This window comes from Hyperolius riggenbachi, chromosome 7 (assembly GCF_040937935.1).
Source record: "Hyperolius riggenbachi isolate aHypRig1 chromosome 7, aHypRig1.pri, whole genome shotgun sequence".
Classification (NCBI taxonomy): Eukaryota; Metazoa; Chordata; class Amphibia; order Anura; family Hyperoliidae; genus Hyperolius; species Hyperolius riggenbachi.
This window is the reverse complement of record NC_090652.1, coordinates 214,725,200-214,752,081: the sequence shown is the minus strand read 5'-3', so window position 1 is coordinate 214,752,081 and position 26,882 is coordinate 214,725,200. Positions and strand designations below refer to the sequence as shown.

At 43.6% G+C, this 26,882-nt stretch overlaps 1 protein-coding gene across 1 annotated transcript; it reads left to right on the top strand.

Moving 5' to 3' along the window:
• Nucleotides 1-340: 340 nt before the first annotated feature.
• Nucleotides 341-26,446, top strand: RPE (ribulose-5-phosphate-3-epimerase). Its single transcript, XM_068245173.1, has 7 exons — nt 341-501; nt 5,083-5,162; nt 12,664-12,803; nt 16,547-16,681; nt 23,361-23,447; nt 24,374-24,919; nt 25,105-26,446. The coding sequence occupies exons 1-6, from the start codon at nt 380-382 to the stop codon at nt 24,494-24,496; spliced, it is 687 nt and encodes a 228-aa protein (XP_068101274.1). The 5' UTR covers nt 341-379; the 3' UTR covers nt 24,497-24,919; nt 25,105-26,446.
• Nucleotides 26,447-26,882: the final 436 nt, after the last annotated feature.

Sequence of the window (26,882 nt, the reverse complement as noted above, 5' to 3'; positions counted from 1 at the left end):
TTCTCCCCTTCTCTGTGTGTCCACTCCCTCCCCTTCTCCTGTCCACAGACCTGTCCTGCTGTTCATTTTACCCCCGAATGCTTCTGGTAGTAAAATGATCCGAGATTCGGATCAAAGATCCGGATCTCTTCAATGATCCGATTCGAATCATCCGGATCATTGAAAAGATCCGAACTTCCCATCTCTATTCACAATAGGCGCATTCGCCAAGAAAATAAATCCGGATGACCTAAGCACATGTTGTCAGTAATTAGCATCCCTCCCGCCTCCCTATCAGAGCTATGCACAGTTGCACACTAGCAGACTACACTTCCCATGATTCAACACTCCTGCCGGGCGCACATGGGCTGGGCTGCGCGGCGGTGACCACACTCTCATCATGTCGTCTGGTTGCAAGATCGGTCCGTCCATTCTGAACAGCGACCTGTCCAAGTTAGCGGCAGAATGTGAGCGCATGCTGCAGTGCGGGGCGGACTACCTGCACCTGGATGTGATGGACGGGTGAGAGGGGCGCTTGTACCCAGAACAAGGGGGGGTGGAAGGTGGGATTGCTTCCTTCCCGGTGCTGCCTGCAGCTTTCACTGGGGTGTGCAGTCATCACTGTTCAGCTATCCAGTTTTCGACTGGTCATGTTTGTGTTCTATAATATCATGTAATACGTCCACAGGTATCAGGGATATTTCCCCCTGCTGTTCGCCTGAAAGCATTGCCTTGGGGTGAAAGTTTTGTTAAAACCTAGAACATTTCTGAGCAAGAATTAAGGTGCCCATACACTTGTCAGATTGGCAGCAGATAGATAAGAAATGCATCTGATGATCTATCTGATGCGTTTTTAGAACATTTTTTGGTACTTATCCGTTAGCCGGGCGCATCCGGCAGGTGGCGCTAATTACTATTCCCCCTCCAGGCCGACATGGATAGTAGGGAAAGATGTAACTCTGGTGGAGTTTTGTCGCCACCTAGAGGATGCGCCCGGCTAACGGATAAGTACCCATTTTTTACCAGGATACCAGGATAGAATTCCAAAAGATTTCAGTTTGAAATCTATTGAAATTCGATCTGATGGCATTTTTTTTGCCATCAGATTTCCATTAAGGCCAATGCAAACTGATAAGCAATCTCATCAGATCGACCTAAATTTTCCACCCTGCCAGTTCGATGGAAATCAACAACAACAACAACAACAAATAACATTTGTAAAGCGCTTTTCTCCCGTGGGACTCAAAGCGCATAAGCATGGCTCCGACCATCGTGGTACAGAGGAAGAATTTTATAAATCTGGAAATGCCAGGCTAAACAGGTGGCTTTTCAGTCTGGATTTGAATAGCTCCAGGGATGGTGCTGTCTTTACTGGATGTGGTAGGGAGTTCCAAAGAGTAGGGGCAGCATGACAGAAGGCTCTGTCTCCAGATTTTTTGAGGTGCACTCTGGGAGTGACCAAGTTTATAGAACTTGCTGATCTGAGGTTGTGAGAGGTGTGGTGCAGCTTCAGCAAGTCCTTCATGTATCCAGGGCCCAGATTGTGCAGGGATTTGAATGTCAGCAGTCCAATCTTGAAGAGTATTCTCCATTCTATTGGTAGCCAGTGCAGTGAGCGAAGGATCGGTGTAATGTGACAGTGGCGAGGCTGGTTTGTTAGCAATCTGGCAGTAGCATTCTGCACTAATTGCAGGCGATGCAGGTCCTTTTTGGGGAGGCCAGCATAAAGGGCATTGCAGTAGTCCAGCCGTGATGTGATGAAGGCGTGGACTAGGGTTTGAAGATCCTCTGGGGGAATCAGATGTTTAATCTTTGCAATGTTCTTCAGATGAAAGAAGGAAGATTTAACTACAGATGAAATTTGGTTTCTGAAACTCAATTCCCCATCGATTAGTACGCCAAGGCTGCGCACAAGGTTGGAGCTGTTTATGTCTGAATTCCCAATCCTGATTGGTGTTGCTTTAGGATAGAGCTGTTTTGATGGCGAGCACTGGCTTTGGACAAACAGGACCTCAGTTTTGTCAGCATTCAGTTTCAACCAGTTATCATTCATCCATGCCTGAAGCTCAGCTAAGCAAGAGTTTATTTTTGGGGTAGGGTCTGTTCCACCAGGTTTGAAGGACAGGTATAGCTGTGTGTCATCGGCGTAGCAGTGGTACGTCAGGCCATGTCGTTGGATAAGTGTACCGATTGGCAACATGTAGATTGCAAACAGCAGAGGGGATAGGATTGATCCTTGTGGCACTCCGAATTGTAAAGGTGCAGGTTTGGACATTATAGGTCCTAGGGATCGGGGATCGATCGGTCGGCCAGAAAATCGGCTGAGTGTATGGGCCTATTTAGCCTTTATTGTGAAGTAGTCCCTTTCTGCTGTATGTTAGTGTTGTCCGGATCATGAACGATTCGGATCTTTGATCCGAATCTATTTTATGAGTCGATCATCCGAATCATCAAAATGAACGATTCGGATCGCAAAAAGGGCGGGGCCAGGAGCGACACGCCCCCTCTCAGCGGGCAGCGGGGTCCTGGAAGCAGGGATCGCTCTGTTGGATGGGAGCCAGCCTTGCAGGGGGACAGGTAGATGAGAGAGAGGGGACATGGGTGCCACTGCCAGATATGTGTAGAGCCCACATACTGGCTGAAATGTGCTGCTCATTATAGGCTGTCTGTTCCGTAGTTGTGCACAGTGAACACATTGGAAGCTTTTGGCTCAGCACAGCTCAGTAACTTTGCAGACACTGTGATTGAAAGGCAATATAATCCTCCTGCACTCGGCACTAAACAGCTGCACTTATCTTCTGGGAATGCTTTCTTTCACTGTGCGACCTTTTCTTTCAAAGTGTACAGATGAACATATAGGTGAAATATATGTAAAGCATATGACTTCAGCATGTGGGTATTACGTGCAAACATTTCTGCTCTCTGCTCGTCCCTCCTCCCTTCTCTGTCCACTCCCTGCCCTCTGTCCATCTTCTCCCCTTCTCTGTGTGTCCACCCCCCTCCCCTTCTCCTGTCCACAGACCTGTCCTGCTGTTCATTTCACCCCCGAATGCTTCCGGTAGTAAAATGATCCGAGATTCGGATCAAAGATCCGGATCTCTTCAATGATCCGATTCGAATCATCCGGATCATTGAAAAGATCCGAACTTCCCATCTCTACTGTATGTCAGGTAGTGTTGTCCGGATCATGAACGATTCGGATCGAATCTATTTTGTGAGTCGAATCATCAAAATGATTGATTCGGATCGCAAAAGGGGCGGGGCCAGGAGCGACACGCCCCCTCTCAGCGGGCAGCGGGGTCCTGGAAGCAGAGCTGAGATGGATCGCTCTGTTGGATGGGGAGCCAGCCTTGCAGCTAGACAGGTAGATGAGAGAGAGAGGGGACATAGGTGCCACTGCCAGATATGTGTAGAGCACACATACTGGCTGCAATGTGCTGCTCATAGGCTGTCTGTTCCGTAGTTGTGCACAGTGAACACATTGGAAACTTTTGGCTCAGCTCAGCACAGCTCAGTAACTTTGCAGGCACTGTGATTGCTGTGCATTATGATCCTCCTGCACTACTCTAAACAGCTGCACTTATCTTCTGGGAATGCTTTCTTTCACTGTGCGACGTTTGCATTCAAAGTACACAGATGAGCATATAGGTGAAATACATGTAAAGCATATGATTGCAGCATGTGGGTATTGTGTGCAAGCAAACATTTCTGCTCTCTGCTCGTCCCTTCTCTGTCCACTCCCTGCCCTCTGTCCATCTTCTCCCCTTCTCTGTGTGTCCACCCCCCTCCCCTTCTCCTGTCCTGCTATTCATTTCACCCCCGAATGCTTCCGTAGTAAAATGATCCGAGATTCGGATCAAAGATCCGGATCTTTTCAATGATCCGATTCGAATCATCCGGATCATTGAAAAGATCCGAACTTCCCATCTCTAATGTCAGGGGCAAACACAGGATTCTCAAGGGGGGGGTATTCCTGATAGTTCTCCCTCAGCCACGCACAATACAGTATAATAATATGGACATCACGCTGGGTACACATAATGCAATTTCCCATCTGACCGACAATGGGATCGATCAGGAGCAGTTTGGATACAGATAATGAGGACAGCTGACACTGGTAATAATGAAGGGGAAAGTGAAACATTCACACAACAGGGCACAGGGCTGTGATCATAACTGGCTCTGTTAAAGAGACTCTGAAGCGAGAATAAATCTCGCTTCAGAGCTCATAGTTAGCAGGGGCATGTGTGCCCCTGCTAAAACGCTGCTATCCCGCGGCTAAACGGGGGTCCCTTCACCCCCAAATCCCCCCCGTGCAGCCGGGGATCTCTTCCTGGTTGGTGCAGGGCTAACCGCCGCAGCCCTGCCCTCGTGCGTCTGTCAGCGTGTATCTCCGCCTCTCCCCCGCCCCTCTCAGCCTTCCTTCACTGAGAGGGGCGGGGAAGAGGCGGCGATGCGCCGCTGACAGACGCGCTGAGAGGCAGGGCTGCAGCCGTTAGCCCTGCCTCTAGGAGCAGCAAAATATACGACCAATTTGGTCGTTGATTTTGCGGGGGGGGGGTGAGGGGACCCCCTTTTAGCCGCGGGATAGCGGCGTTTTAGCAGGGGCACACGTGCCCCTGCTAACTATGAGCTCTGAAGCGAGATTTATTTTCACTTCTGTGTCTCTTTAAGCTCCCCAGAGCTTGTGATTCGACACAAATGAGCAAGAATTAAACAGGCTAAACTCTCTAAATACATACAGGGTGCATTGCTCTATGTTTTCCTTCTGTCTTGTGCAAGAATTAACCTTGTGCGGATGGATGACTCTGGAGACTTTCAGATCAGAGCTGTCTGTGACCTTTTAAGCCTTGTGACCACCATCAGCCATCTGGTAACCACACAGTGACAGTTCATCTGCTCCAAAACTGTTTTTCATTTTTACACAAGGTATTTATAGAGTACCATGCAACTATAGAGTACCATGCAACTAGTTTTGTTCCCGGTTGAGGTATGTAGTTAAGATTACTTGAACTAAGAATTAGTGATTTTGTTTTGGCTAGTTATTTAATGAGGTAAAAAAAAAATAAGTTTGACCTCATAGTGTATTTCCTGTTTCTGTAGACATTTTGTCCCTAATCTCACATTTGGACATCCAGTGGTTGAATGCCTTCGCAGTCACCTGGGAAGTGACCCATTTTTTGGTAAGTCTGCAGTGTAATCTAAAGCCCAATCTACAAGAAACGATTCTTTGTGTGATTCGATTACGATTCTATTTACGAGCCGATTAAATCCAACATGTCCGATCGGGATTCGATTTGCCATTGTTTTGCAATGGCAAAACGAATTGCATTGAATCGAATCCCGATCGAACATGTCAGATTTAATCGGATCTTAAATAGAATCGTAATTGAATAGCACTAAGAATAGTGTCGTGTAGATTGGGCTTTAGACCTTGATGTCAAGGATTTGCTCACCTGTCATAACCACTGGAAACCTTATCGGTTCTGCCAGTGTCTTGTCCCCGCAGGTACACAGCTCCTGCTTATATGTGCAATAGAAAATACTAGAGACCGCACACCAAAGGCTTGCAATCAAAGCTTGTGTATTCAAGCAAGATGAAGTCACACATGTTTGGGTGGAGTACAGTGGGCACTGTTGGTGGGGACACAAGGGGCATCTTATTGCCGCTGGGACACAGAGGGGGCTTGTATGGGGAGGGGAAGAATTGAAGACAAAAGGGAGACACTAATGCTGGGAATACACGTTGCGTTTTTGCCTTCGTTTTAGCCTTCGATTCGTTCGGTAAACGAATCGAGTGTTGAAAACGTATGTGAAAATAGTCATAATCTCATTATAGTTTGATTAATAGACCCCAAAAACGAACGACTAGTGATCGAACATGTTTGATATTATCTCTCTTTATCCATCTAATCGAGCCATTGGTAGGCTTGATGGCTGTTCAGATCGATTATATATTCGTTTATGCTAGTCCGTCCCTGTAAAAAGGGATTTTCGTTTCGTTTCTTTGCAGCCTTCGATCATTGGAAAAACGAAACCATCAGAATCGAAAAAAAAACCGAAACCGTGGGTGGTGATATTAACCGTATGATCGATTATTTCGGGATCGAAAAGGACAAAAGGCACAATCGAAACGAAGGTTTAAACGAAGGCAAAAACGAACCGTGTATTCCCAGCATTAGGCCTCTTTCCCACCAGGACGTTGCGTTTTAGGGGACGTTAAGGTCGCATAACGTGCCCCTAACGCAAATCATGGTGGTGTTGAAGTTGGACGTCAGATTGAGCCGCGTTATGCAGCTCTTGGTGTGCTGTTTTCGTTCTATCTATACTGCTGCTCCATGATGGTGATGTAGTCCTGATCTTTTCAAGGATTCGGATGATTCGAATCGCATCATTGAAAAGATCCGGATCTTTGAACAGGAATCATTTGAATCATTTTACTAGGGAAGCAGACTGGGGGGTGAAATGACTAGCAGGACACAACTTTCCCTGCACTGTACATTCTGTATGTTCTTATTTCTTCCAGACAGACATCCACTGTGAACCGAATCGTTCATTGTCCTGATCCGGATGATTCAACTCACAAAAAAGATCCGGATCAAATGAACGATTCATTCATGATCTGGACAACACTATGAGTCCAGGTTACGTCACCACAGTGCAGTGAATATTAATTAGCCATGTAGCCACAATAGTGATCACAACATGATAACGTTTGAGCTGGTGACTGATAGGCCACGGGGCAGCGGGACCACTAAAACTATGAACTTTAGAAAAGCAAAGTTCACTCAAATTAGGCAGGCACTAAGTTTGGTGAACTGGGATAATGTACTACAAGGGGAAGACACTGAAGGGAAATGGCAAGCTTTTAAACTTATACTCAATCAATACTGTAGTATGTATATCCCATATGGAAACAAAATGTCTAGGAATAAAAAAAGGCCTCTATGGATGAATAGAAAGGTTAAAGATAAAATGAAGAGGAAAAAGAATGCCTATAAGGTCTTAAAACAGGAGGGGACAGAGGCTGCACTAAGCAATTATAAGGAGTGCAATAAAAATTGTAAAAAAGAAATTAGGCAGGCAAAGATTGAAGCTGAAAAACAAATCGCTAAGGATATCAAATCTAACCCAAAAAAGTTTTACAAGTACATTAACTCTAAAAAAAGAAAGGTTGACTGTATAGGACTCCTAAAGGATGAGGATGGGAACTCAATGGTGGATGACCAAGGTAAGGCAGAGTTATTAAATGCTTTCTTTGCTTCTGTCTTCACAAAAGAAACAGCACTGTTGCAAACTACAGAGGCGGAAGAGTCTCAATCTTCTAACTGTAATATTAAATACTTAACGCAGGAAGAAGTGAAGGCAAGACTAAATAAATTAAAAATAGACAAGGCACCTGGCCCGGATGGCATGCATCCTCGGGTCCTAAGGGAATTAAGTTCAGTTATAGATAAACCCCTTTATCTTATCTTTTGTGACTCTCTTGCAACTGGCAGAGTCCCAGTGGATTGGCGTACAGCCCACGTTTTCCCATTTAAGAAGGGCAAAAAATCTGATCCAGGAAATTATAGACCTGTAAGTTTAACATCAGTTGTATGCAAACTATTTGAGGGGTTACTAAGAGATACTATACATGACTTCATAGTAGAAAATAATCTTATTTCTCAGCATCAACATGGGTTTACTAAAGACAGGTCCTGTTTGACTAACATGCTCAGCTTTTATGAGGTAGTGAATGCTAATATGGATATTGGGAATGCTGTAGATGTGATATACTTGGACTTTGCAAAGGCCTTCGACACTGTTCCCCACAAAAGTCTGGTGCAAAAGTTGAGGATGCAAGGACTGGGGGAGAGTCTGTGTTCATGGATAGGGAACTGGCTAATGGACAGAAAGCAAAGAGTTGTGGTCAATGGATCATACTCAAAATGGGAGACTGTTAGCAGTGGGGTCCCACAGGGGTCTGTTCTGGGTCCAGTGCTCTTCAATTTATTTATTAATGACCTAGTAGATGCAGTAGTGAGCAATGTTGCTATTTTTGCAGATGATACAAAATTGTGCAGAATCATCACCTCTCAGGAAGATAGTGTCATATTGCAACAGGATCTGGATAGGATGGCTATATGGGCACATACATGGCAGATGAAATTCAATGTTGACAAATGTAAGGTCATGCATTTTGGACGTACTAATGGTCTAGCACCATACAAAATAAATGGGATACAGTTGGGGACATCAAACTTGGAGAAGGACTTAGGAGTACTCATTGACAACAAGTTAAATAATCGTACTCAATGCCAAGCAGCTGCAGCTAAAGCTAACAAAATTTTGGGATGCATTAAAAGGGAAATAAAAACTCGAGATGCTAGCATAATATTGCCCCTGTTTAACTCTCTAGTAAGGCCACATCTGGAATATGGAATTCAGTTCTGGGCACCACATTACAAAAAAGATATTGCAGTTTTAGAGCAGGTGCAGAGACGAGCAACAAAATTGATGCGTGGGATGGAAGGTCTCACTTATCGAGAAAGGTTAGATAAACTGGGTTTATTTAGTCTAGAGAAAAGACGCCTTAGAGGGGATCTAATTAACATGTATAAATACATCAGAGGGCAATATAATACCTTGGCGGATGAGCTTTTTGTCCCTAGGCCTTCTCAAAGGACTAGAGGACATGATCTGCGCATGGAGGAAAAACGTTTTAGCCATTTATTTAGGAAAGGGTTCTTTACAGTAAGAGTGATTAAGATGTGGAATGCATTGCCACAGGAAGTCGTTATGGCAAACTCTATACCTGCATTTAAAGGGGGCTTAGATGCTTTCCTTGAGTTGAAAGACATCCATGGCTACAATTACTAGGTAATGCCTAATGATGTTGATCCAGGGATTTTATCTGATTGCCATCTGGAGTCGGGAAGGAATTTTTCCCTTTAGGGGCTAATTGGACCATGCCTTGTAAGGGTTTTTTCGCCTTCCTCTGGATCAACAGGGATATGTGAGGGAGCAGGCTGGTGTTGTACTTTATACTGGTTGAACTCGATGGATGTATGTCTTTTTTCAACCAAAATAACTATGTAACTATATGTAACTATGTGGCTAGTCACTGAGCATGTGCAAGCAGTCGTACGCATCTAAAGCCCAGTATAACGCACAGCATGCTGCACATTCATTCAACGTGTAGCATTACAATGTGATGCAACGTGGGCACTCTGAACAGCACATTGATTTTTCATTACTGTGAGTTGGGCTGCGTTATAGGCTGCTGTAACGTGGGACTTTAACGTCCCACTGTGAAAGCAGCCTAAGGCTGCTTACACACCAAGACGTTACAGGCGCACGTTAGTGCGCCTGTAACGCTCCCCCAACGCACAGCAATGTAACACAAGTGGGCTGTTCACACAGCCCACGTTGCGTTACATGTAACGCTGCACGTTCGGTGCAAAGAGCAGCATGCTACGGCGTTGGAGCGGCTATAGCCGCGTTAGACTGTTTGCACATGCGCAGTGGGGGGCGGAGAGGAGGCGGGGAGAGCCAGCTACAGTAGCCGCGCACATGGCTACTTAATATTCACTGCACTGGCGGTAGCTGATTGGCCGGCGGGACCACGTGATGCGGAGTGTCTCGCTCCGCATCACGTGGTCCCGCTGGCCAATCAGCGCCACTCTGGGAGACATTATAGGAATCGAGCCGCCGAACGCGGCTCACTCTACCGTCGGCTTTTGCAGCACCATACGTTGTGTTAGGTGCACGTTATGCGACCTTAACGTGGCACCTAACACAACGTCTTGGTGTGCAAGAAGCCTAAAGGTACAAATGGGACACGAGGTACAAGGTGGGACATAATGGGGGGGGGGGGAGAAGATTCACATAATGCCCCTGCACCATGGACGGTCCAGGTTTAGTATTTTTTTTTCCCCCCGTTTTTTTGTCCTTTCAATTTACAGTAGGTGTGCATCTTCTGGTCCGGAGCATCTTATTGTCTGAAAGATACGGGTATTTATTTACCAAGTGCAGTTACGCAGCGCATGGAGAAATGTTGATGGGCAAAATACATTTATCAGTTATCTTCCACAAATGCTGAGTTAACATGGATGCTTTTTCAAGAGTGTTATTGGATGCAGCAGTTTTAAGTGACAATGCGCAACTTTTCCAGTATTTATTGGCCAAGAGATTTTAACAAAGTTAAAAATAAAAATGTGCTGTAGGTCACCCTGTATTGCAGTAACTCATTATAAGCTCCCTGACTCCACCACAGTGCCCCCAACTGGTAAGTTCTACTCTAGCTAGGCAAACATTGCCATTTTTCACTTTGTATAGGGAAAACCTTAAAAAAAGCACAGAAAGAAACACAAAGAGATGAACAAACTGCAATTAAAAGTAGTGTCCTCCATATGCTGCCTGTTTTGACTTTCTGCTCTGGCTACTGTTGATAATTTCATTCACCATCCAGAGGTTTTTCTGCCGTCTGCTGCTGTTTTCTTTGCTCAAAATCACCTCTGTTATTTAGTCGGTCTCTGGACCTTTATAATCTCACTTATCTCCCTTACACATGAGACTTAAGGAAGTTCTGTATGAGTGATAAAATGTCTTCATTAAAACATACCTGACCCTAGAACACTGCACAGGTAAGTGGATCCAGGATGAACCTCAGTGCTTACGTAGGTAACTTTGCCTTAGGTCAGGTATCCTTTACCTGTAGGCAAGACACAGAACATTTATAACGTGCTTTTCTACTGGCAGACTCAAAGTGCCAGAGCTGCAGCCACAAGAGCGCGCTCAGTAGGCAGTAGCAGTGTTAGGAAGTATGGTCCAAGGTCTCCTTACTGAATAGGTGCTGGCTTACTGAACAGGAAGAGCTGAAATTTTAATCTGGTCTCCGGTGTCAGTTCACTATTATACCAGTACACTATTCAGACATTAGGGATGAGCAAGATTTGCAAATGCTGAACTGGTGTGTTAGATGACGCAGAGAGGGTTAACTCACCTATGTTGCTGCCTCTCATAACTGCGCTGCACTATGCTTTCTTCCGGCTGTGAACACGGAAGTGTCTGAGAGCAGCGTGCTGTACAGTAGCAATATAGGTGAGTTAACTCTCTCTAGGAAAAGTTGACACCGCTACACCCCACAGGGAACAGACCGTGCAGGACCAGGTCAGCAAAGCCTGTAGACAATATGGGTACAAAAAGAGAAAGTCCGCACCGATCCGTTACACCTCTTCTTTATTAATGGACATATCCAGAGTAAAACACCATCACCTCTCAAGCTAACATGTTTTGGACTTATTTAGTCCTTAAAGTGGATCCGAGGACTTTTACACATTGCATAATTGTGTTCCTTTCCTATTGTTTATAGGGCATTGTTCAAACCAAATCCTTTTTTGTTTTAATACTCTTAATTCCCTATAAACTAAAAAAGCCACACCCACATGTTTTCAGAGAGCCTTGGCAGTAGCAAGGGCTCATGGGAGCTCAGTCTGGGCAGGAGGAGGGGGAGGTGTTACTAGCCATTGATTTCAGAGGCAGAGGGGAGGAGGAGAGGGGATTAGGCTGATGGCTCAAGATGCAGATAAGCCTGCCTCTGTGTAATGTTTACAAACAACATGGCCGCTGTCATTGTATCACAGGAATAAATAATCATATTCTATTAAAACTGTTCGCAGCTAGATATGCTGTGTAAACCATCTAAACTTTAGATAAGCTATATAGACAAGTTACTTGTTATAGTTAGTTTTTCATCTCGGATCCGCTTTAATCATAGCTGAGCTCCTCAGCTATGATTAAGGACTGAATAAGTCCGAAACATGTCCGCTTGAGAAGTGATGGTGTTTTACTCTGGATATGTCCATTAATAAAGAAGAGGTGTAACGGATCGGTGCGGACTTTCTCCTTTTGTACCCAGTTAACTTTCTCTGCTGTGGCACACACAGTTAAAACACCAGTTTACTTTGGTGACCCACCACTCACTCATTCTTAGTAGACATCACACTTCATGCCCATTGTGTAGAAAGTGCTCCATCTCGAACTTATCTTCATCTTCCAGAAGTTTAGAACCACACTTTTCTAAAACCCATCCTGTAGCTTTTCTTGCCTGCAGTACTGCACCTATCCTCATAGGCTTGAAGCCTTCAGGGGTTGAGTAGTGGATACCAGTCTAGTGCATTTGACCTATAGGGTCAGCCTGGTGAGGGAGGAAAGTGGCACGCAAAATTACTTGAAAGGAAAACATGTGGCAAGTTATTATAACTTTTTATTAAAGGGACTCCATCAAATGTTGTTTAGGTTTTATAGACCATTTTAATAAATTAGTCCCACTATCATTGAGCTCTGTAAATTACATTATCCTTCCTCTGATGGTCAGCTACTGTAGTCACATTACACCCCTCCTTGTAAGTTGGCCCCTACCGCAAACACACAAACAAATGAAATCCCAACGCAACCAAACACACAAATCAAACAAACACACAATGAAATAATTATTTAAAAAATGGGATCTAATTTGAAATAAGGGTGTCTATGCCACTAAATTGATTGATGGCAGAAAGGCACGCCACAAACATCCTCCAGGAGGGAAGGAGATTTCTCAGATGAATGAAAAAAAATGTGCATTATTTATGTGGGTAAATGGATATATGAATCTGCATGCTTTGTCTTGTATCTGACATCCTCTACTTATAATTGCAGACATGCATATGATGGTAGCTAAACCGGAGCAGTGGGTGAAGCCCATGTCGGCTGCTGGTGCCAATCAATACACATTCCATCTGGAGGCTACAGACAACCCAGGGGCCCTCATTAAAGACATACGAGAGAGTGGCATGAAGGTGGGTGACAGGATTGCTTGGTCAGCTCTGCTCTTATTATAATTCAACTACAGACAAATATTGAAGCTTAAAGTTTACCCAAGGTAGAGGCGTCTCAGGTTTCATACCTACCTGGGGCTTCCTTAAAGAGACCCTGAATAGAAAAAATCGTCCCCTGGAGTGTACTTAACTCAGGAGGGGTTAACCTTAGGGTCCCAATGAGGCTTCCCCCTCCCCTGTAGCTGCAGGCAATCCAGCGCTGGCTCCCCTGAAGTATCCGGCAATCCTGGCTCGACAAGCTAGATTTATTTACCTTCCCTGTCTCCAGTGGGTGGCGCTGTTGCGGCTCTCAGCACGGAGATAGGCAGAAATGGCTGATCTCCGTCGGGTCCGCTCTACTACGCAGGCACAGGAGACTTCCACCTGTGCAGTAGAGCAGCCTGACAGCGATTGGCTATTTCCGCCTATCTCCGAGCGGAGAGCAGATACTGCGCTGGAATTTGGAAGGTAAATATTTACATCCCCGCTGTTCGAAGGGGCACAGCGAGACCACTGTGGGACACAGAACGGGGAGGACCATCGGATCTGGAGGCTTCCCCCACCCGAGGTGAGTACCCCCCCAGGGGAACTTTTTCTCATTACAGGTTTTCTTTAAGACTCCTTGAGGATGTTTTGACCCTCATGGTCTCGGCGGGTGGCCCCTGTCGCAGCCCAAAAGCCTGGCCGAGTCGCGCTTCATCGTGCATGCAAGTCGGATGGCATGCTGCAGTTTACCACTGCATGCACCTGAATCCCTATAGATAAGCATGGCACAGCTGTAGCGATTCGGCTGCAGCTTAACAGCACAGGTGCCGCATCTCTTTGGAAACGGAGATATGGCTCCCCAGTGGAAATAGGCCCTTATGTGAGAGATCGGCTTTAGGAACCTTTTCAGGAAGAAACACAGGCCAGTCAGAGAGCCAAATATAGTGTAGTATGTGATAATGAGATGTAAAAAGGGTACTCCCAAACCCAGATTGCCATCTAGAAGTCACTAGAGATAAGGATATAGACCAGTACGCAGGCGCCTCTCTTGGAATCCACAGTTCAGAAAAAGCTAAAATGTGTGACATAAAATATCAGTCTCACAATAGCCTCTAATGGGATAGGAGACCTGAAGTTCACATAGCGTAGGTTAATTCTTATCTTGTGCATGCCAGATACAAACACACCTACACACCCAGCTACGCAAGTATTGCTCCACCGTCCAGGCCCGTACAATGATAAAGTGTCCCTCACAGGAGAGGTGCTCCAAGTGCAGGGCTGTAAAGTACCGGACGTCCTCCAAGTGATCACTACTGTAATGTATCACTGTCACTTTGTCTATATAAAGTCCGTGACTGTGTTTAGTCCAGAAGAAAACTACTGTATTTTTGGACCATAACGCACCTAGATTTAGGGAATAAAATCTGGGGGAAAAAATATATACTAAACCTGGTGCATCCATGATTTAACGGCAGCTTGTGGACCTTTCCACCCCCCCCCCCCCCTTAAAGGGAACCAGAGACGAAGCACCCTCATGTATTTTACCATATATATCAATTGCAACATGACAGGAAACACCTACTGTATTTTTGGACCATAACGCACCTAGATTTAGGGAATAAAATCTGGGGGGAAAAATATATACTAAACCTGGTGCATCCATGATTTAACGGCAGCTTGTGGACCTTTCCACCCCCCCCCCCCCTTAAGGTGGCCACTAATGATCCAATCTTTTTCATCCAATCTTACCAAATCTATGTAGTATAAGGGTAAATTGAGTGAATATACTGAATGGATACTTCAGGTAGTTACCTTATATTACATAGAAATGGTAAGATTGGATGAAAATGATTGGCTCATTAGTGGCCACCATTAAAGGGAACCAGAGACGAAGCACCCTCATGTATTTTACCATATATATCAATTGCAACATGACAGGAAACACCTTCCCTGCTCTCTGTTTCATTCTTCTCTGCTAAATCTGCCTGTTATCAGCCCTGATAAGAATCCCCGACTGAGCATTCAGTCTAGCTTTCACCGGAATGATTATAGCGGAGTCAGTTCTTCTGTGATGTCTTTTTAAAGCCCATGTCTGCCCCCTTGTGGCTCTGCTTTGCTGCTATTCTTGAAGCAGCAAAGCAGAGCCACAAGGGGACAGGCTTGGGCTTGAAAAGACATCACAGAAGACTGACTCAGCTTTAATCATTCCGGTGAAAGCTAGACTGAATTCTCAGTCGGGGATTCTTATCAGGGCTGATAACAGGCAGATTTAGCAGAGAAGAATGAAACCAAGAGCAGAGTAGGTGTTTACTGTCATGTTCCCATTGACATATATGGTAAAATACATGAGGGTGCTTTGTCTCTGGTTCTCTTTAAGCTGAGTGCAGTGACAAGAGGGAGGGATTAGACCGTAAGCTCAGTGTACTGCAGCCTGCAGTGAAGATCAGTGTCACTCACCCTGTCTCCACATTCATAAAAGTAGAAACCAGCTAAGTGTATCACCTCTCTCAAGCAACCTTTTTTTTTTAGTTTTTTATTTTATTTCAGTGCCATATTCACAAAAACAGAACAGTTTACTAGAGATAACCGGCAATGCTCCACTGAGTGTGTGTGTTTGAGTTTAAATTCAGCTCTCTCCGCATCAGAAAGATCGTCTCCCCTCTACAATATGCAGCAGTTTGAAACGGCCATTTTTATGTGAAACATCTCCAGTTTGTATTCCTCCCTGCTTGAAAACGAATGCCCCTGATCCATTCCGCTGTCGTAATGACAGCGGCAAAGTCCTGTTAAAATCAGCTCCCCTCCCTTCCCTTCTACTCATGCACAATGTGTTGCAGCAAGAGCACACTTTGCTCGGTTTCTCTCCTCCCTCCCTCCGATAACCATGTGCTGCAGGGAGGTCAGCTTTAGTTTAACTCACCCACTCTGTCTGTGGCGCGGCGGCTGTACTAATTAGGCATGTTCTTCTGAAGTGTAGCCTCCGATAAAATGTGCTGCAGGGAGGTCTGCAGTGTCGCTCCCGTCCATGGAGCGGCGGATATTCTTCTTTGGGTAGCTTAGAGTTCTGCTTGATGACATCAACAAGCGCGGGACCCTTCAAGCTTCAACACAGAAAAACATCCACTGGTTCGTAATTAGTACAGCCATGACAACACGGACAAAGGGGTTGAGTGACACTGCGGACCTCCCTGCAGCACATTTTATCGGAGGCTACACTTCAGAAGAACATGCCTAATTAGCACAGCTGCCTGTCCACGGACAGAGTGGGTGAGTCACACTAACGCTGACCTCCATGCAGCACATGGTTATCGGAGGGAGGGAAGGGAGATGCGCAGCCAAACCGAGTGTAGTGCTCTCCTGCTGCAACACCTGGTGCATTGGTGGAAGGGAGGGGAGCTGATTCAAGCAGGACTTTTCTGCTGTCACTACATCAACAGTGGGGCATTCGTTTTCGAGTGTGGAGGGAAGGAAGGGGGCCCGGACCACTAGACTGCCAGGGATTTAGGGGAGGCATAGTCTGCAGTGGCACATTCGGACCACAAGATGCAGCAACATTTCTCTCCTCTTTTGGGGTAGAAATGTTGCTGTTGTCTTACGGTCTGAAACATACGGTATATAAATTCTACAGGATATTTGGAAATCCCCTTTTTATATAACTTTTCAGCAATCCTTCACAAGTTGTTGAGGTTTTATATTTTGTTACGTCTTTTCTGTCTGATTTCTGTTTTTCCCCCCTATAGGTGGGACTAGCCATTAAGCCAAACACTACAGTGGAATACCTGGCTCCATGGGCAGGACAGATTGACATGGCTCTAGTTATGACAGTGGAACCTGGTTTCGGAGGACAGAAATTCATGGAAGACATGATGCCAAAGGTGCATTTTTAATAATTCTAGGAAGACTTGAGAATAAATGATGGTAGATGGTGATACAGAGACACTGTTGATTTCTATTTTTTTTCATCCATATTGTTTGCCAAGCCCTGTAGAAATGCTGTATTTTTGCTGATTAAAACAATTGTGAGCTTCTGGACAGGCAGTGAAATTACCTGCATGCATGGCTCAGCTCAACTGCATGGCCTGACCTATGGAGAAGAGAGATGGAGGACAGAGTAGAGTGGCATATAAATTCCACCGAGGCTGATTTGTAGTTTCCATTGGTTTTACTTTGGGTTTACATGGTGGATGCTTGTATATAGTTAGGACTGTAGGGATTACAAGTGATCAGTGCAGTCGGAAAACATGTGGTGTGTGTGTATACACAGCTTTAGCCATTTAGCTATATCTGATGCATCAGGCTGTCAGTCAGCAGACCAGAACATCACTGTAGACCTTTGTGTCAGTACCGAATGTGTTTGTGTCTCCAGTTTTCATAGATTAGTTTCTGAGATGGTCCATTGTGGTCTGGCTTGAGCTCCTCACAGATGCGTTTCAACCATATGCTATATGGCAAAAATGTGCAGAGAACACAGAAGCGTGGTCTGCCTACCTCAATGGATCCAATGATCTGTTGCAGACAAGTGTGTACAGACCCCATTTATAAAATAGCATCCGTTTACTGTCAGTTATCTGATGCAGTAAAACTGACAAAACATCGGTTCTCTACTGTAGTTGGAACACAGCCTTAATGATTGGGATATCAGAAGACTCCTCGGCCATGTTCCTCGTTTGCCTAATTGGTCATGTTAAAAAAACAAAAACCTGTAAACTGTATTTTTTTTTTTGTATTGCTGTATCTGCATATGCCCAATTGTTGTTCATGTAGAAATTGTATTTGTATAGTTGTGTTGTATTCTTAGCCCTGTGCATGCCAAGCCCAATTCTGGGCACGACCCAGTCGTGCTTGGTGAAATAAAAGCGATTCTGATTCTGTATAGGGCTCTGATCATGTATACAGTGGGATGCGAAAGTTTGGGCAACCTTTGTAATAGTCATGATTTTCCTGTATAAATCGTTGGTTATTACTGTCACAGACCGCAAGGCCGGTCTGCGGGCGGGTCTATCGATCAGTCAGAAATCCTCTCACACTGTCATTTTGCTCATCACGAAGCGTAACCTGACTTCGCAATTTGAAAATTAAAAATAAAAGGGATAAAATTAGAAAGTTCTTACTTAGTTACGGCTGAGCAGTCCATTTGGAGAATAAAGAAAGAGTCCAGTTTAACCCTCCCCTTATGTTAGCTTTCTGTTACTATCCATGATGTTAACGGGTCGGTTTTGACCCGTGTCTTAAATCAGCCATAAAATACCCTCTGAACAAATATTTATCATCCAATTTGTTTCTTACCTCTTGGTTACCTTGTTAGGCTTCTTTATCCTTGAAAAGATTGGTTTTAATATTTTTGGTGTGACCCCTTTAACCTTTTTTTTGATAGCATACCTCTCATTTTCAATCTTAAAAAATGGTAAAATAAACCTGAATAGAATATTATAAGTAAATAAAAGGTTGTTATGTCACCAGAATGTTGCTGAGGAGTATTTGAACACATCTCTTAAATATTTTTTTTTATATTTTTATTTTAACCACTTAAGCCCGAAGGGTTGAAATTTTTTTACATCCGAGCAACTTTCACCCCCCATTCATTTGCCAATAACTTTATCACTACTCATCACAATTAATTGATCTATATCTTGTTTTTTTCCGCCACCAATTAGGCTTTCTGTGGGTGGTATATTTTGCTAAGAGCCACTTTACTGTAAATGCATTTTAACAGGAAGAATAAGAAAAAAATGGAAAAAATTCATTTCTCAGTTTTCAGCCATTATAGTTCTAAAATAATACATGCCTCCATAATTAAAACTCACGTATTGTATTTGCCCATATGCCCCGGGTATTTCACCATTAAAATTATGTCCCTATCACAATGTATGGCGACAATATTTTATTTGGAAATAAAGGTGCATTTTTTTCCGTTTTGCGTCCATCACTGTTTAGAAGCCCATAATTTATTAAATCATATTGATATACTCCTTTGACATGAATATTTAAAAAGTTCAGACCCTTAGGTAACTATTTATGTTTTTTATTTTTTTATTTTTTTATTATTGTAATTTTTTTTTTTTTAATTTAAACTTGTATGTGGGTATTTTTTGGTGTGGGAGGTAAACAGGGTTTTTTTTAATATATTTATAGGTTAATTCTTAAAACTTTTTTTTTTGTAGGTGTAATTTGCTATTTGGCCACAAGATGGCCAGAATCAAAAAGTCGATCTCGCTCCCAGGCAGAAGAAAGGAGACCAGAGCTCAGAAAAGCCGCAGCGTCTGAAGAGACGCTGTCAGCTTTTCTCCGGGGGGGTCCGATCAGCGAAAGGGATTTATAATCCCTTTCACTGATCGGTGGGCTAGCGGGCAGCAGCGGGGGCGCGCACGGGGGGGCCCGCGGGCGCGCACGGGGGGGCCCGCGGGAGTGCGCGCAGCCCAACTGGACGAGAAATCTCGTCCAGTTGTGCTTAAGTGGTTAATAACATTAACTATAATAACATTGATGGTGTTAGGGTCAATTTTGACCCATATATATTTACTTCAGGACTATAGCCAAAAGTCTTTTTTTTTTTTTTTTTTACGTAAAACATTCATAAACAATGAAAAGCAAGTAATAATACAAAATGTAGACTTGCAAGGTCAAACAAACACACAATCAAGCAAGGCAAACCAATAGAAATGAAGTACTAGTTTCAAAGCATCTTTGTGCAAGAACTTGCATGTGTTTGTATGGGTGTTTTTACATGCATGTGTGGCAAAAGCTGACACTTTTAGCATGTTAGCAGATATATTTTTTACAGTGGAAGCATAATGTGTGTGTCTTTCTGTCCTTATTGCTGGGGCAGACATGACACCTCTATCTTTTAGAATCAGATGGCATCACTGGAGTTGTGGCTGTGCTGGTTGATGTTGTGGCAAGGCTAGATGATGATGAGGATGCTGGCACTGATTCTCTTTGTGTTGTTGATGGTGTGGATGGAGTGCTTGATGAACTCTGCATCTGTCTGATCATGGCTGCAGCGATTGGATCTCGAGACACCTGTTTCCTTTGCTCAATGTGTGCCTTGACAAGGGAACTTCCTAGCTCCTCGAGAAATATTCTCCGCTTGTTGTTCTTTTTTGTGTTCCAACCTGGGTGGATGTGGGTCCATAACACAAATGCATTGTATGCAGACACATCTAGGATGTTATAAAACACAACCATCGGCCATCTCCTGGTCATTCGCTGACAAGTATAGGTAGCAGTCAGGTTGTCCACTCCCCCTTTGTTTTTTATTGTCATCCAGGATAATTGTGGGCTTTTTGTCACTTCTTGATGACACAGCTGCATCTTTGTGAAAAGTGGACATAAGTATCACATTTTTTTTTTTTTATTTTTTTTTTTTTTGGACAATATGAAACAACAGTGGTGGTGTCTAAAAGCAAATTTTGAAGAAAGTGGAGCTCTGTCCTTCACTTGCAAAATTTCAGTGTGCAGCTCAGGTTTTATTTTTTTTTATTGTGCCTAGTGCCTATCATGGTAAGTTTCCTCCTGAGAAGTTCTTGTCCAAGGTCATAGCTGGTAAAAAAATTGTCACATGTGATATTGTAACCCCGCAGTCCAGTAGTCATATCAAGGACTACACGTTGTCCTTGTTTTTTTTCTCAGGGATGCCACTTTTGGGTTTGCCGGTGTAAATCTGTAGGTTCCATGCATAGCTTGTTTTTGCATCACAGGCTGCCCAGATTTTTATGCCGTATTTGCCTGGCTTACTGGGCATATACTGCTGGAAGGGGCAATTTCCACGGAAAGGGATCAAACGTTAATTTACTGTTACCTGAGGCCCAGGATGAAACATTAGTGGAATGAGCTGAACCCATTTCTCCCAGACATCCCTTATGGGAGCAAGCTTGACAGATTTTGCTCTAGGATCTCTGTTTTGGCACTTATTAGTGTTCTATAATCCTATATCATAACTGGGTCAGAATTGACCCTAACACCATAAACGTCATAATTTTCACCCCAGTATTTTCTAATTTAGTGAAAAGGATTATTTTTCTATTACATTGTTTAAATAGAGGTTCCTGACAAAGTAAAAAAATATTGATGCAATAAACAAATTTATGTGATACTTATAGACATTCAAAACCTGAAAACGGGTCGGTTCTGACCCTTACATAAGAGGAGGGTTAAATGGGCTTTAAGAGTCCTTGTAAAAATGCATGCGTCGGTCCCTCTGTGGAACGCATGCTCCAAGCTCTTCTTTAGCAGATGAAATGTTGAAGGACAAGGCGGGCTCTGCTGGCCCCAGATTTATACAATCTTAGAATTGGGGCTGGGTTACCGCCAAACTGGGTGGGGGGAAGGCAGGGTTATCTCCTGGCAGCAAGGTTGCCACCCCCAGACTCAGAGCAAGAAAATGTACCATTTATTAATAATTTGTGTGACTCTGCCCCAGAGTGGCGCATCGCAAATCAGAGGCTATATTCATAAGCGGCCTGCGACCCTGTATCAAATGAGGCTACACATGCCTATTCTATCGCATTCGCTCTATGCAGGCTGAATAAAGCAGTTTCCCTACTGATTCCGGACAGTTAGAAAATTGTAATTCGGATGAATGATAGAACTGGCTTATGGGTTGTAGAAAATGTAATTTTTGTCTTTCTGTGACAAGCCTATTTTGAATTATTAATAAATGAAAGTTCTCTTTGATTGTATGATTTTGGTGGGGATTCTTATCTCTGTTATCTGCTGAGTCTGCTGAAGGTACTCCATGGCCACCATTTGGTCCTAGCTTGTAACACCTATGTGTCACCAGTTACGTGTGAAAAACTGGAGGAGGTGGAGGGGGTGATGGGCTCTGCTTTCATTAAGAAAGCAAAAGGAAAGACATTTGTTTTATTCTACACAGGACTGACAGTAATGGGCTGGACCATTACGCAAGTCGTTGGCGATTGTGCACGACTTTCTGTAATGTTCGTCACAGTTACGATAAATGTCAGTTAAATATATCATATAGGAGACACACACACAGTGATATTTCCAAAATGAAATTAAGTTTTTATTGGATTTAACCACTTAATGACCGCCTAACGCCGATAGGCGGCAGCTGGTCGTAAGTGGATTTACATGGAAACGCTCGAACGAGCAGCCGTTCCATGTCAGTTCATGGAGGGTGTCTCCGTGAACAGCCTGCGAGCCTCCGATTGCGGCTCGCAGGCGAAATGTAAACACGCGGGGAAGAAATCCCCACTGTTTACAGCGTACGGCGCTGCTGTCGCAGCAGCGCCGTAAAGAAGATCGACGATCCCCGGCCTCTGATTGAAGCCTATCAGAGGCGGTACAGGACGGATCGCTGTTCTGTACCGCCCATGGGAAGGAGAGGGAGGGGGGGGAATAGTGCTGCGGAGGGGGGCTTTGAGGAGCCCCTCCCCCGCTACACACAAGTGAGTGGCGGCAATCAGACCCCCCCTCCCCAGCAGGATATCCCCCTAGTGGGGAAAAAAGGGGGGGGGGGAAGTCTGATCGCCCTGTCTGAATCCTGATCTGTGCTGTAGGCTGAAGAGCCCACCCAGCACAGATCACACAGAATTAGCCCGGTCCTTAAGTGGTTAAAGAAAGTGTGCAATAAACAAAATTAGGCAGGTGCATAAATTTGGGCACCACAAAAAAGAAATGAAATCACTTTTGCATCCCACTGTACATGATCAGAGCACTGTGGACCTTGGAATGCTGTATCCGGTGCTGCTGTAGTAGTCACAGGTCTCCTTCCACCTTATGTACCTGTGTGCCGTTCCATTGTATTCAGCACTAGTTATTTTTCTTCATGGTTTTTGAGATTTGATGTGTTGACTTCATTTAAATGTTTCATATGCATGTACTGTAATTCACAATTTTTGCATTCTATTGATATATGGTTTTATGTTTGATTTTGTTGACCTAATGAGTATTGCTATACATTTATACAGCAGGCGGTGCTGATGAGCCATTCTTTTCTCCTTTTCTGAATGCATTTGTTTAAAGAGACACTGAAGCGAAAAAAAAATTATGATATTATTTGTATGTGTAGCACAGCTAAGAAATAAAACATTAAGATCAGATACATCAGTGTAATTGTTTCCAGTACAAGAAGAGTTAAGAAACTCCAGTTGTTATCTCTATGCAAAAAAAGCTATTAATCTCTACGACTTTCAAAGTCATGGAGAGGGCTGTCTTCTGACTTTTATTATCTCAACTGTAAGTGAACAGTTTTCTTTTTATCTGCCAGAGGACATGTCATTAGTTCACAGACTGCTCTAAAAGAATCATTTTGAATGCAGAGTGTTGTGTAATCTGCACATATTAGAGAATGATGCAATGTTAGAAAACACACTGTATACCTGAAAATAAAAATATGAGAATATTTTCTTTGCTGCTAATCTTCTAGTAATTATTCATAGTACACAACCAATTCATTATATCATTTTTTTTTCGCTTCACTGTCTCTTTAACATCATGTTACTTCTTTAATTACATGTTAATTCTTAACATTACATGGCTTCCACCTGCTCTGCATCCTGCTGCTCCTGACAGTTATTTCTCCCACACATACAGGTGCAGTGGTTACGCTCACAGTTCCCTTCACTGGACATTGAAGTGGATGGCGGTGTAGGACCAGACAATATTCACAGATGTGCCGAGGTAAGAACTACAGAAAAGGACTCTTCACATTCCCTGCAATCTTTCTTCTAAACTGTAAAGTAATGATTGCATAGTGCCTTCTAACCTTTCCGAGGCATCGTGTACCTGGCACTGCAGTCACTCAGTGTAGAGTATCCTATGGCCACATGGATGTTAGACTTGCTTACAACATAAATGTTTCTGTTCACACTCCAAATGGAAAAGTAACGCATCACCAGAAAGTGATAAGTAAACCTAAAACTAAAACGGGATTTCCACTCTCCACGTAGGGCTGGAGGTCCACGCAGAAAAGGTGAACCAAAATCTATGGAGCAGATCCCAATGCTGTGTTTCCAGACTACATTCTTATCTTACTGGGTATTACAACACTATGCACAAGATATATAATCTAGAAAGCTAGTGCAGCCACATGTCGGGAAATACACCGTAGATGGCGCTACATACAGTGGGCACCATGGGTTACTGCCACAGAGGTGAAGCGATCTTTACCTGCAGTGCAATTAAGCATTGATGGGCATGTGCTGTGAGCTTCTTGTAAACCTTTGCTGTAAAGGTAGAATCTAGAAATGTTCAGGAAGATGCTAATAATTGTAATTGATGCAAATTTTGTATATTTTATCTAATTTATGCAGTAACTGATGAGTTTAGTCTACTTTTGCAGCAGTTCAATTAACATTTAACTGACCAACCCTGGAGGAATCTTATTCTAGTGCTATATTGCAAGTTAGGGATTTCTTCAGTAAGATCCATTTTATTACTAGGGTGCCCGGACATCTCTGCCTATAGGCTCCTATGATTTAAATCTGGGCCTGGGCATGTTGGAATTTGTAGTTCTGCAGTGCCTGAAGAGCTACTGGTTGTCTATTAATGTTGAGTGTTTGCTTAGACATTCGGCATACTAATAATCCAGTAATGTCATTTAACAGGCTGGAGCAAATATGATCGTATCTGGAAGTGCCATTATGAAAAGTGATGACCCGCGTTCTGTGATCAGTCTACTAAGAGACGCCTGCTGTGAAGCCATTCAGAAGCGCTCCTTGGATCGATGAAGCCCTGTGTAATTGTAATACATGATTCTAGTACTCATCAGACTACTATGGGACCTCTCCAATACCAAGAGCAGGCCTTGGGACATAGACTAGGGTGACACATTACTGACCACCAGTGACCATGTGGGTTAGACTCAGACACCGTTACAGTTCTGAAATCCATTGTTTTGTTTTGTTTTTTTTGTTACTGGAAATTGCTTTGATTTGTTTTTATTTCATGCAACCTGTTTGGGTGGATCTGCAGCTCTGTTGACCCTCTGCTGTCTTGTCGGAGTTATCTGCCATCTCTTCTGGGGAGAATGTATTAGGGATGATTTGATACAATTAGCTGTATTATTGTGAGGCACATCTATATGGACCAGCAATGTGTGTAGTTGATAAATGTGTTTACTGGCTTCTTGAAATTGTCTGAAGTATCCTAAGGCCTCTTGCACACTGCAAGAAATTCAGATTCAGATTCCGCTTTTTAATCAGTTTTTACCTCCGATTCAGATTCAGATTTGCAGTGTGCAAGGAGAAAACTGCAAATCTGAATCTGAATCGGAAGTAAAAACAGATTAAAAAGCGGAATCTGAATCTGAATTGCTTGCAGTGTGCAAGAGGCTAAGTCTGCATTGTTGAACCTGGGAGCTAAAACTGTATGCATGACTTTTACATCTGGGAGTAGGACACATTATGGAAATGTATCTTAGAATGCTCTTGTGGAAGTCCTAGTACAGCATTAGCCTCCAACCTACTTACCACTTTGAGGGACCAAAATATATGTCTTATTGTGGCATAAGAGTTGAGAAAAATAAACCAGATGTGCTGTTCACATCTCTGTGCAGTGAGGTTATTCTAACTCGCTGCACACAGGCTTTGAAAGAATGTTTGTGTGTTGTCCATTGCAGTTCACACACATTATATCATGCGTTTAGCAACATGCACAGTGTGAATCCAGCCTCAATCTTTACTAGCACTAGCTTTGGCTGCAATCAAAACCTGCAAATCTATATGACCATTTTACATCTGAATCCTGAAAATGTCTTATTCTTGGCCAGGCCTCTTATATGATGAAACATATGGTAACCTCAAAAGGGAGGGAGTCGTTCCTGTTCAATGTACTGTATATCGAGTGGAAATCAAATTCCCTTGTGCTATTATAAGTTGTTTCATCGCTACGTCAAGTGTTGTCTTCATTCCAAATGCGGTGATTGAAAGTGTGCAGTATTTACATTTGTATTTGAAGTATCTATGTACATTTGTGTAACCAATATGGATGATATCACTGATTATCACTCACCGCATTTGCCTTAAAGAAGCCACTTGGGATATCTGTGAAATGTATTTTAGAAAGTCCATTTGAAATTGGCGTGTGGAAATATCTGATATATTTGAAACCGCTGCAATCTATCTCATGCTGGGAATACACGGCTTGATACTGAGTGATTTAGATGGCTCGATAGGTAATTTCCGACACGTCTGATCTCCCGCCCAATCGTTTCTCCGCTCGATTCTGCATTGAGGAAATGGGAAAAGATAAGAAAAAACGAGCGGAAGAGAATTGCCTGCAGAATCAAGCGGGAGACTTGAGCGGCAAAATCGAGCCATGTATGCCCAGCATCACAGTAATAGTTACACACGGTTTTATATGGTTAATCTTGTATGCCTTGTGTCTGTTAAATTGTCATATAAATCTCTTCCTGTAAGTGTCTGTGCATTCCACCTTCCCTCCAGGAATATTTTTGAGGTGAGCTATAAAATTTAAAGGACCAGTTTAAAGTAGTTTTTACATTTCACCTTGTCCCACAAAGAGAGTCTCTGTAGTAGCCGGATTCCTGTATTATGCTGGCAGTGTTTTTCCAGATAACATTGAGCTTATTGAACTGACTTGCTGCCTTGATTTGCGCTATAATTTTTTTGTGTGAAATAAAAACATCCCCCTGTAAGGGGAAAAGATCTCCCAAAGAAGGTTCCTGATTGTCCAGTCATTTTCTCCTAGACTTTCTAGGTGTCTTCTTCCTCAGGCTACTGTGAAGTGTCTGTAACATCTTCAGAGTTTTCTGCCCTGCAACCTCTGGTCACTACAGTTATGGGAACATCAGCCAGAGGGTGTGGTAATCAAAGTTCCACCTGTAGTTCCTATAGTGCCATTTATCGAAGGGGGAGGACTGTGGTGGCCATCTTGATAGTCATGGTTAAATGATCTTCACTGCCGTCACAGCGTTGTAGGGGAGGCATCTGCTGAAAAGGACTGGAGACCAGTTGGAGCTTTCCCAAGCAGGTGTTTTTTTTTTTTTTTAACTTATTTGGAAAACTAGAGGGAATCTCCAAGAGAGCAGTGATTTGTGAGTAAACCTATACGATTGTGGAAGAGATAAGAACTGTGAGTTAAAGGAGTAATTGC

Excerpts from the sequence above, each read along its gene's own strand:
- RPE (XM_068245173.1), top strand. The coding sequence starts at position 380 with ATGTCGTCTGGTTGCAAGATCGGTCCGTCCATTCTGAACAGCGACCTG. Across the intron at positions 502-5,082 it reads CACCTGGATGTGATGGACGG|ACATTTTGTCCCTAATCTCA; the intron begins GTGAGAGGGGCG and ends CTGTTTCTGTAG. Across the intron at positions 5,163-12,663 it reads GGGAAGTGACCCATTTTTTG|ACATGCATATGATGGTAGCT; the intron begins GTAAGTCTGCAG and ends TTATAATTGCAG.